Below are 11791 nucleotides of genomic sequence, written 5' to 3'. Positions count from 1 at the left end.
TCATCTACAGATGAGTGATAACTTACTTCAGCCACAAGGGGTGGGTTAGGAGGAAGAAAAGTAGTGTCAGAAAGTTTACAGGCAACACATGCATTGCAACATCATTGTTACAAATAGAAACACTTGCAGCAAGCTGACTGTTGATCCCAAAATAATGGGACCCATTGGCTCAAGATGGATGTGTTGAACTTGTACCCTGTGAGTGGCAGGTGAGCAACCGGTCTGCTGGCACAGATTGAGAGAGTTGACAAGGAAGGTGGACTGGATAGAACCAGGTATGTGTTCACAGTCCATATGAACTTTGTGACTATTCAGAGCTGTATTGTTAGTGATGCTTCCCTGAGATTTGCAGGGGATTCCTCAACACCTCTGCTTTAAGCAAGGCAACAACAGAACAGCTGCTTTATATGGGACCTACCTAGCTGTGCTTTGTTAGATGTCTCCCCACAGAACCCTCTTCAGGTAAATGTGAGTATCTTGTAAATAAGTCATTTCAGCCAAGTGCATTTGAGTTTTACCAACCTTCTTACAATAAGATGGAACTGTGTAGCTGTACCGTCTCTGGGGCAGGGGTATAGGTGAAATGGAAAAGAAAAATCAGATATTTGGAAGAAAAGTTTCTGCGGGAGGAAGGAGGGTGTGCTGGGAACAGTGGCTATCCTCTGAAAAAAAGAAACATGTTCCTACATGAGCTTGGAGCATCTCAGGTTGGCAAAAAAATCAGTCGTGCAGATAAACCCACAAAAGCTACTAGCTTGCAAAACAGTAGTAATAAATGCTAAGAGGTTAGTAGTAGTAAATGCTAAGAGGCTAGTAGCCTGAGCTGCTTTGGTGGTTGTGGAACAGGCAGCATGGAAATGAAGACCACAGTCTCTTAGCAGGCTAGTCCAAAAAAGAAAATAAAAAAGCATTCTACCAAGTGAATTGGTGGAGGCAGGACAAAGTGACCCATAGCAACCACCCCAGCCTCCACCAACTCACAATATTTTCATGCTGGTTGTGAAAAGGGTACTTCCTGTTTCTACATTACAAGTCTGAGAACCAAGCTGTTTCAGAGGCAGGCTACTGTAGCGGTCCTTCTTTCTTACACCACTTCACTCACTCACCTGCATGGAATTCTTGGTCGCCTATAGCTAGCAGGTAAGTTTGTTTGTTTTGTTCATTTTATTTTTATCCTGCCCTTCATTTATCAAGAACTCTGGGTAGTTTGCAACAGCCAAATCCACAAAAACCTAAAACCATAATCACAGCATTATGAATGTAGAAGTTACATGTGTTTTATTTATTTTTAGATAGTGCTGATTCTAATCTTTTAAATAAATACCTTTTAAAACTTTTGTTATTGCTCATTTTAATGCTTTTATATTGTTGACAAACTGCATAGAGTTTGGGGTTGTGTTTTTACATTCAAGCGGTATATACATTTTGTTAAATAAAATAAATAAAAACCCAGTGAAGGCCAGGGAGAAAAAATATTAATAGTAGCTGTGGTAGTAGTACTAATGCCTAAACTTTAAGTTATCTCCCCAAAGCCTGAATGATAAAAACAACTAAAGCTGGTAATCAAAATATTTCCCATGAGGGTAATAGCCACACTTCCCAAGGCAGGGCAACATGTAGAAGGGCAACAGCTCATTGGTGGAGCATCAGTAGAGTTCCCTGATCACTCCATCTCAAGGATAACATAGAGCTGCAAAAGTTATAGAAAAAGGGAAACCAGTATGATCTAGGGGCTGAAGGACTTTCCTTGCCACAAATAGCCAAAACATATGAGGCTTCTTAATTCAGGGGAAAAGACAACATGAGGAGAGCATATCATTTTACAAGAATGATGCATGGTTTGGCAGTGAGGGAAGTCTACTGCCTTCAAGCTCTGCTTATGGTCTAACTGGAAGCAATTGGCTAGCTGCTGTTGGAAGGAAGGGGCTGATCTGATCAGTCTAGCAGGGCTCGTTTGATGTTCTTAGGATGATCTCCTGTGTAAAATTTTAGCACACTTTAGAATGATACTGTGTGTAGATAAGTGAATTTTAGGGGATGTGGCTTACAAACTCTCTCCCATGCCTTGATCCCACAAGGCAGTGATTCCCATGACTCATAAAGCCTGTTAATTTGCATGTTGCCATGGTTTCTTTTGCATGTCACTTCTACAGTAGCTAATCTTCTAGGAGTTGACAAGCCGCATCTCCTGATGTTGGGGGAGCAGGACCATTCTCGAGTGTAGCCTGCAGTGGGGCAGTTAGGTAATTTTAGACTCTTACTCCGCCGCCACCCCAGCCTTTAGATGGTGATGTGGTTTCCTGCACTTCCTTTCAATGTGATAAACTGCCCCTGCTGAGTTTGAGAACCTTCCTGTTCATTCTGCTGAGTGGGAGCCCTGGACATCTGCTCATAAATCCTGCCATAGTGACACCCGTGGCACCTTGCCAGATATTCCTGGGTTAAATGCTTGTGCGGAACACATTTTATTTTAGAGAGCAACTCTGTCATAAGTTGAAGGGTCCAAGACCAATCCAAGACTTCTCATATCTTCCCATATTCTCAGATGCTCCTGAACAGCATCCTTGCTCAACTTCTTCACAAAGAACCACAGTGGCTAATGAAAAACAAGTGTTAAGAAGATTCAGTATCCTTGTAAACTATAGAAAAAGGATGGGGAACTTCATGCCAAGAGGCCAAACACAGTCCTCCAGACCTTTGGGACTTTCCCCGGCCCACTACACTGATTCAGTGTAATGCTTTTTGAACCTCTTGAGCCCTATAATTTGCATGCTGCAGAGCTCCAGTGTGCAATTTCAATTCTCATACTTCTCATGTAGCAATAAAGGACAGTTGTGTTTGAACGGCCTGCCCCCCTCCTGATTCGTTTTCCTGCTACCCCAATACATCACTTTCCTTGAACGGCTTAACTCAAATGTGTTCTGCCTTCCTCTGATAATACTTCTTGTTTGCTTGGATGGAGGTTACAGAAGAGTACAGGAAAATGTATAGGAAAATGTCAGGAAATCAGGAAAATAACTATTTATTTGCGAGCAACAGGTCAATAAATCAGCATAGCAGCTAGGACTTGCTACATACATTACTAAGGTTCTGACTAGTTGTCACTGAACTATGGAAGGAGCCACACCTAAGGAAGGCAGTTTCTATTACAGACCAGGCCTGTTTCTTAAAGAGACAGGATACACTCATCATACACCTGTAATTAACCATCTCAAGTTCTCCTCAGAGCTATAGTTTATGAAGAGCCAATTTCTCACTTCCACAATTATAGGACTTTTATCTGTGAAGCCATAGAACAGGGGTGGACAATCTGAGTTCTCCAGGTGTTTTTGGGTTACAGCTCCCTTCAGCTCCAGCCAGCATGAGCAGTGGTCAGGAATGATGAGAGTTTACTCCAAGATCTGCCAATCTGCTATTGGGTTAAGTTCAAGGATTTCTTACTAATAAAGTACACCTCAGGACCAAGCATATACTGGTAATTGTGGTGGTGGTGGTTCTGCAGGAGTGTTTCTGCTTGAAGCCCCTATATTATCACAAGCCTGTTCCACAGCTTCTCAGAGCAGCATTCTCAATGTGGTTGCCCTATTTTGTTGAGAATGAGATGACAGGCAGCCACTGTTTGTAGTTTCTGGAAACAATTTCGTTTTGACAAGTTTTTCCAACTGGATGGGATGAAAAGATTAGGTCTCTGGCCTTGCATCTTTTATATGTATTATTTAAAAACCAATCTTCTGAATTTTTTTTGGTATTGTTTTCAAACCTAGAATCATAGAATAGAATCATAGAATCATATAGTTGGAAGAGACCACAAGGGCCATCGAGTCCAACCCCCTGCCAAGCAGGAAACACCATCAGAGCACTCCTGACATATGGTTGTCAAGCCTCTGCTTAAAGACCTCCAAAGGAGGAGACTCCACCACACTCCTTGGCAGCAAATTCCACTGTCGAACAGCTCTTACTGTCAGGAAGTTCTTCCTAATGTTTAGGTGGAATCTTCTTTCTTGTAGTTTGGATCCATTGCTCCGTGTCCGCTTCTCTGGAGCAGCAGAAAACAACCTTTCTCCCTCCTCTATGTGACATCCTCTTATATATTTGAACATGGCTATCATATCACCCCTTAACCTCCTCTTCTCCAGGCTAAACATGCCCAGCTCCCTTAGCCGTTCCTCATAAGGCATCGTTTCCAGGCCTTTGACCATTTTGGTTGCCCTCCTCTGGACACGTTCCAGTTTGTCAGTGTCCTTCTTGAATTGTGGTGCCCAGAACTGGACACAGTACTCCAGGTGTGGTCTGACCAGAGCAGAATACAGTGGCACTATTACTTCCCTTGATCTAGATGCTATACTCCTATTGATGCAGCCCAGAATTGCATTGGCTTTTTTAGCTGCCGCGTCACACTGTTGGCTCATGTCAAGTTTGTGGTCAACCAAGACTCCTAGATCCTTTTCACATGTACTGCTCTCAAGCCAGGTGTCCCCCATCTTGTATTTGTGCCTCTCATTTTTTTTGCCCAAGTGCAATACTTTACATTTCTCCCTGTTAAAATTCAAAATAACAACCTATTTTGGTTGTTTCTATTGTATAATTATAAATTGCCTTTAAATTTATATGAATGCTGAGACATAAATTAATAAACTAATAAGAGCAATTATCTGGAGGGCCACAAGTTCCCTCGCTACAGATCACTAGATAACTGGAAAAGGCTGTGTGGCACAGGGTTTCATAGTGAGATCTCAGGTGACAATAGCTGTATAGCAATAGAAGAACCTGCTTACTGAGAGAGAATAAAGTACATGCTGTTTATGAATGAGGGTGTGTTCTCCACAGGCAATTGGCAGACACCTGCTCTCCCCTCTTCGACTCGCTGCCAGGAAACGGCACGGCTGCCGTGGTCGTGCTTTGGATGATCACAGAAAACATGAAAACTCCACGCTGTCGCTACACTCGTCTGGTATGTACGGCAGTCCTTGCTTCTTGGGTCGGGATAGGGAAGGATAGAGGAGGGAGTTGCTCCAAAGGGCAGGGCAAGAACAAATGGGTGCAAACTGCAGGGCATAAAGTTCATTTCAACTAAACGTTAGTGGAAGTTTCCTAGTGGTAACAGTTGAGCAGACTGCCTCAGGAGGTGGTCCCCTACCATGGAGCCTGGATGGTCAAATTGTAGAGAAGCAAGACAGATTGAACAAGAGGTTAGACGAGATGACCTCCAAGATCCCTTCCAGGTCTAGAACTCTAGGAAGTGAAACTGCAAGCCATCCTCACTGTACTATGTCCCCCTCCCTGAAACCATCTGGCATCATGGGAGCCTGTTAAGAGTTTAGTGCTACTGGGTTCCTAGGTCCAAAAAGGTATACATATATCCTAATGGAAAACGGAAACACTGGTCAGTCAACCTCAAAACCAGGCAGCACAGAAATATGTTTGCTTTAGTAGACAATGTGTTACTGAGGAATTTAAATTCCCTCCCTCCTTTCTTTTGGTGCAGAGCAGCATACTTGTATTTCAGATGTTTGGGCTGAGAGTGCCATTGTTTATGTGGTCAAGATAGTGCTACCAGGCAATCCCAGACAGAATCATTCCATACCATTTGTCCAAAGCAGGTTTAATTGATTAATTCGATGAAAAAAGCATCATGTTTGGTGGAGGTTGCCATCACCTTGATTTTGCCTTCAACCTCAAGTTTTGCTTTTAAGCTCAGCTCCTCGGGCTATTTGGTAGACAGTTTTTAATATTCATATCCTTGAAGTGACTTAAACAAATATATATTCAGATGGGTGGCAAGCCCAAAAGAAAGGAAGGTAGCAAGAATGTAGGATTTCTACAGAAGTGGGTGGTATATTTCCGCAACCAGATTGATAAGAGAAAGTATGTGTAATTGAGGAAGCACAAGGGAAAGTTATATTGATAAAAGTGAAGCAGAGGACAAAGAGCAGTGCTGATACTGGGCTTTGTGGTTTTTGCCCAATGCATTGCATTTTCATACTGAGATGGGTATGTTGCTGTTATTATTTGTCCCAGAAAGGGTATCTACAAACATATCCCACCATTATCTTCCTACACCCTCATCTTCAGTCTGAGTGAGGGCAATAGAAGCAAATAGGGATAACTTACCAGATAACCTTCAGATTGATTTTAAAAGCATACAGTTTTTGCTTCTGTGCAGATGAGATACGATAGCATATGCACATGCTAATAGGATTTTGAGGCCTCTCTACATGTGTTTCTAGGACAGTAGCTTGAGTACACAGATGTCGTGCAGGATCATTGTACTTTTATGATCTGCGCACAGAATTTATTTCCTGGACATTAGTACAGTACAGTGGTACCTTGGGTTACATACACTTCAGGTTACATATGCTTCGGGTTAGACTCCGCTAACCCAGAAATATTACCTCGGGTTAAGAACTTTGCTTCAGGATGAGAACAGAAATTGTGCTCCGGCAGCGCAGCAGCAGGCCCCATTAGCTAAAGTGCTTTAGGTTAAGAACAGTTTCAGGTTAAGAATGGACCTCCGGGATGAATTAAGCTCTTAACCCGAGGTACCACTGTATTGGCTATGTAGGACCTTGATAATGTGCAGCAGCCCTCAGGCGAACCACTTTGTACTAAAGCTGGGAAGAAGGCTCACCCCTCCTGAATAGGGATAGAAAGATCTGTTTTGATTCTCATTTTTCCAATCTTACATTCATTTCTCTGAATTTTTCAGCAGTTTGAGGGGTTTTTTTTTGTTTTTTTTTAATCCTCACAGAAATTCGGCAGCATTCTAATGTGAATTTCTGCTAATGATCAATTTATTAAATGCAGTTTTTACTAAGGTACACATTTCTGTAAGCAAGTTTCCTTAATAAAATGCATTGTTAAATGCGATTTTAACTACCATCTTCATTTATTTATTTTTGCACTTTCCCTTAATACATGCATTTTTGTAAACATTATTTGGTTGGCGTACTGCATTGCAAAATTCCGAAGGATGATTTTGTTTCATGTTGCATATTGTTTTGGAAAGTACAAATTTCATAAATTCAGTTTTAAATGTGTACTGAATCTAGTTTCTTCTCTTGCAATTGCAATATTTAATGTCGGAGGAGGGGGAATGGCACAGCAAAGAGCAAACTGTCATTTTACTATGGTGTATTTTCATTAACAGAGTCAAGGCTCCACATTTACATAGTTGACAATTGCAGGGTAGCTGAGTTGCTTTCTGACCTGCCCTAGAGATGCACTAATAGAGCTTTGTATCAAGAATGGAGAACTTGTAGCCCTCCAGATGTTGTTTGACTGCAATTCTCATTATCTCTGGCCATGCTGTCTGAAAGGGGCTGGAGTCCAACAACATCTGGACTGCTAAGGCTTTAAATGAATCACAGAAGACAATCTACCCTTTTTCTAGTCTCACCCTCTGAAGACACCCGCTGGAACAAAGGATGAAGGGGAGGAGTGGCTGGATCATTAAACTGATGTTCCTGAGATTAAAATATTGCTTTATTGTGGCCTACATACTGCTGTGCTATTAATTATAAGACTAAGCTTTTAGCAGTCCCATGAGACTAGAGGGAAGGGTAGACTGATTGCCTTCTGCAATTCACTTTGCTTCATCTTTTTGCCTTTATAGTTCTCTCTGAGGAGTATCCTTCTAGTGACGCAACAGACTACATACTGGGGAAGATTCTGCAACTTAGTTGTTGCCTTATTCATTTCCCATTTAACAGTGTGTGTCCTTTTATCAGCCCAACCTGCTGGAAGAAGCTCTATCTTCAGAACCTGAGGAGTCTACTGAACCAGAGAACCCAGTCTGGACAAGCACAGAATTTCATGAGCCTGTGCTTAATGGGCAAAGCAACATCCTGCACATAGAAGAAATCCAGAAGGTGAGCACCCTTCATACTGTGACTCAGCAGCAGTCATTAAAGAAAATTGCTATCGAAGTGACTCCCCTGGGTGAGCCCTTTGCCCTTATACATCACTTCCACACATTGTCCTTAGCTAAGGCACACATTATTGGAGCATTGCTGACCTCTGTTAACCGGGAAAGCAAGCTTTAGGCAGGAAGGAAGCAGGAAGGTCTGCTGAAGCCATGTCTCTACAAGGCGCATGAGACCCTTGGCCCCATTTACAAGGAACAAGTGCAAAGAAGTGAAATTCTCCAGGACAGTCTCAAAAAAGTTATTTCCACAGGCTTAATATTCACTTATGTGAATGCAAAGATTGTAAATGGGGCCAATAACTTAGGGCAGTGGTTCCCAATTAGCTAAGGACTGTGGGCCTCCTGTTTTTCAAAAGCCAAGCCATGGACCCCCTACTTTTGAAAATGTTTTTTATGTGATTGGTGCCACCATATGCTCCAACTTGTCCCAGCGCAAAACTGGGATGTGTATCTTCTGAGCAGCACTCCTGTGTGAGTTACATGACCCACCCGAGATGTGCTGGACAAAATGGGATGTGCTGGACAGTTGATGGGTATGTGCCATGACCCTGCTTGGTGGGTTATGTGGACTCCCTGGGGTTCATAGACCACCAGTTGGAAACCACTGACTTAGGGTGTATGACCTGTGACCAGAACTACTAAGCAGAAGATATACTGATGAGCTAGTGCAGGTGTGGTAAACCTTTAGCCCTCCAGATGCTGCTAAACTACAACTCCCATTATCTTTGACCATTGGGCCTGCTTGGTGGGTCTGGTGGGAGTTGTAGTACAGCAACATTTGGCGGGCCAAAGATTCCCCACAGATCTACTGGAATAACTTAAGATACATTCCTATGTTGGATAGGTTTAAGGCAAGGATGTGAACTTTGTGGATGTCCAGAGGTTGACGGACTCCCATTCACCCCAGCCAGTTTGGCCAATGGGTAGGGATGATGAGACACGCAGTCCAATAACATATTTAAGGCCTCAGGGTAGATGGAGGTAAGGAAAGAAGTGACCATGTGTATGTGATACCTTTTAGCTTGCACCACACCTCCCTCTACGAGTGACTGGACACCCATGGAACCTCATCTACTGTACAGCAAGGGATGGATTTAGCCTGAAGACTATGTACCGAAGCATGAGTGATTTAGCCTCTCCAGTGTTGTTGATTATCAGAGACACTGAAGGCCAGGTAAGCTTTGAAACAGACCAGACTTATCAAATCTAGCAGAGGAGGGCTGTCTGGTTGGGTTCAGTTCGCTGCCTACTCTAAATGGCCTTCCTGCTACTTGCAAGTTACAACACATCTCTCTTGCAACCTTTTCAGATATTTGGAGCCTTTTCTTCTACAGCCATCCATGTCAGCAGCTGCTTCTACGGCAATGGAGAAACATTTCTCTTTTCCTTCACCCCACAACTTAAGGTGATTGAAGGGATATCATCCCCCAAGTATGAAGGTTATCAGTGTGTGTTAACAGTATCTGGAGTTATTACCAATTATACAAATGTTGCCTGTCACTGACTTACCACAGGCTTAAAGTGGTATACCTACAAAGTTTCCAGTATGCACCATTTGGCAATTGGTCTAGTACAGGGATGTCCAACCAGTAGATCGTGATCTACCGGTAGATCCCCATCTGATCCTGGTAGATCCTTATCATGTACAAAATGGTACAGGGAAAAAGCTGGAAAAACTCTGGTCAATCCTCCCCCTAAAAAGCTCAACAGCTCTAGGCAATCCACCCCCCCATGCTCCTCCCCCCTCCAATGACAATGGGTCACTGACAATAAAATAATGACAATAAAATCACTGCCAGGTTTTTTTTTATACTGGGAGTAGATCAGTCTCTTGGGAGCTGGACATGCCTGGTCTAATAAATCAGCCTTCCCCCATCCTTCTTTTTATCCTGGCCTTTGATACCCGAGATAGACATTTATAGGACCAAACCTATTCTTACTATAAATGGTTTTACTTGCAAAGGGGACATGCTTGTTTAAAGTTACCCAAGATCTGAAATGGGGCATTAACAGTCAAGGTGCTACTTCAATTGTTTTACACACACACACACACACACACACACACACACAATTCAGTTATAATAAAACATGGAAGATCAACACAAAAGATGCTGGACTGCAAGCAACCATTTGACAATACTGTGTGGATTCTCCAATATATATAGAGTGAGTGAGTGTATGAAAAGATGACTGTTCAAGAAACAAGGGTGAGCGTGGAAGTCACAATTAAAACACACGGTAGGAAGTGGTAAGCAACCCCTACCAATAAATACTACCAATAAATTCTACTGAACTCAATGAGACTTACACCAGAGCCAATATGCAGACAATTGCCCTGATAGGGAGCTTGTGTATTACGTTGCAATTCTGGCTTCTCATTTTACTTCTGAGTCAAACTTCACAAGAAGTCTGCAAGAGTTTAAGCGGTGGGGTGCTGACACAACGTTCAAAATGCTGCCAACTGAACCAGAATATAAAGGTTTAAAGTAAGCATTGGAAAACAAAATAATGATTGTTTTCTCTAGTTGTACAGCTGTGTCTTTTATTCCCAAGATGCTTCTCTCAACCATGTTTTTTCTCTCCTTACTCTCCAGGTATTTAAGTGGACAGGTAAAAACACCTTCTTCATGAAAGGAGATGCAGACTCCCTAGCAATTGGTGGAGGCAGGTATGTGACTGTGAAAGATGTTAGTGGGGGGAAATGGATTTGTTGTGAAGGGAAGAGGTGCTACAATGCAGTCCCAGTCAGATTATTAACTTTTGAGGATCGTCTCGCCGTCAGCAGCTCTTTCTGGAGCCTGGGTCCCTCCGCTACTGAATCAGTGGTACGAGTAAAACAAATGCCATCACAGTTCATCTAGAACAGGTTATCCCTCAGTATGTGAGCCATGATGAAAAGTATTTTTACTTTTTTCTCTTTTAAATTTACCACTATCCACCCCTCACTTATTTCTAGGTTTCATGACATTAAACTGAAGATTCCTCTCTCCTGTACTACTTCAGTCATTATGATTTGAGATACCGGCTACAAAAAGCCCAATGGTATTCTTGTGTGTGTCCTTTGAGTGGACATAGCTGTCTAGCTTTATTTAGTACACATTATCATCTTGCCCTGCGTCAAGATCTTCCAAGTTTTGTATACATTTTGGAAAAAGATGGTTAATCATTGCAGTGGAAAACCAGTTTGGCTGTATATAGTTCCAAAGCATCTAAATGTATAAATAGAAACTGTGGCAAAATGGTGAGCTCATTGTAAACCCTTTCAGAGCAGGGGAAAGAATTTGAGTAGAAAGGAAGCAGTGAGCCCTCTAATCTGGCTCCCACTACAAGGTAGAACCATTGACCATCCCTTCTTCAATCAGCCCAGGCAGCAGAAAGCAGGTGCACGTGAGATACCTACAGAGCTGTTGACTCAAATGAGCCAAACCACACTGTATTTCTTATGGATCTTATGTGTTCCTCATTCTGCAGAAAGTTAATGCCATGTTTTGCCTTTCCCCTTATTTGCAGTGGCAAATTTGGATTGTGGCTAGATGGAGACCTGAACCATGGAGGAAGTCAGCCCTGTGAGACATTCAACAATGAGACGTTATCTCCCAAAGAGGAATTCCTCATCCGAGACCTGGAAGTTTGGGCACTTTCCTAACCCAAAGTGTGTTTGGGGCGGGGGGAAGACAAGTCCCCTTCTGCACTGACACTGCAAGTGCCATGGGAACAGGGCTTGGCCAGTCGTCCTGTGGGGGCAGCTTTTCAAATCCCCTTCGATGAACATAAACTTGCTGTAGAGACTCCCTCTGTCTCCGTAGACTGGGATGGAAAAGATGCTAGATTAACCCAGCAATTTCCTCATCTCTCTCTCACCCAACA

The 11791-nt window shown here is 42.7% G+C and overlaps 1 protein-coding gene across 4 annotated transcripts; it reads left to right on the top strand.

The window, feature by feature from the left end:
- Positions 1-1466: 1466 nt before the first annotated feature.
- TLDC2 (TBC/LysM-associated domain containing 2) lies at positions 1467-11715 on the top strand. 4 transcript variants are annotated; one of them, XM_082228682.1, is made up of 9 exons: positions 2180-2243; positions 3272-3323; positions 3361-3419; positions 4828-4951; positions 7710-7868; positions 8946-9098; positions 9234-9329; positions 10519-10592; positions 11435-11715. In XM_082228682.1, exons 3-9 carry the CDS (start codon positions 3379-3381, stop codon positions 11568-11570), a joined length of 783 nt encoding a protein of 260 aa, XP_082084808.1. In that variant the 5' UTR covers positions 2180-2243; positions 3272-3323; positions 3361-3378; the 3' UTR covers positions 11571-11715. The 4 variants fall into 4 exon arrangements, with proteins under 4 accessions (XP_082084807.1, XP_082084809.1, XP_082084810.1 ...); XM_082228681.1 differs by lacking the exon at positions 11435-11715 and having other exon boundaries at positions 1467-2243; positions 7728-7868; positions 10519-10800; XM_082228683.1 differs by lacking the exons at positions 3272-3323; positions 3361-3419 and having other exon boundaries at positions 1497-2243.
- Positions 11716-11791: the final 76 nt, after the last annotated feature.

The sequence above is a fragment of the Podarcis vaucheri genome, assembly GCF_965113315.1.
Source record: "Podarcis vaucheri genome assembly, chromosome: 6".
NCBI lineage: Eukaryota > Metazoa > Chordata > Lepidosauria > Squamata > Lacertidae > Podarcis > Podarcis vaucheri.
Note: the sequence above shows the minus strand (reverse complement) of the source record. Positions and strands in the feature narration are given on the sequence as shown.

Bases quoted from the DNA above. Each gene is read 5' to 3' on its own strand.
- TLDC2 (XM_082228681.1), top strand. From the start codon at position 3,379: ATGATGAGAGTTTACTCCAAGATCTGCCAATCTGCTATTGG. The intron at 3,420-4,827 runs GTTAAGTTCAAG...TGTTCTCCACAG, and splicing joins ATCTGCCAATCTGCTATTGG to GCAATTGGCAGACACCTGCT. The intron at 7,869-8,945 runs GTGAGCACCCTT...GATACCTTTTAG, and splicing joins ACATAGAAGAAATCCAGAAG to CTTGCACCACACCTCCCTCT.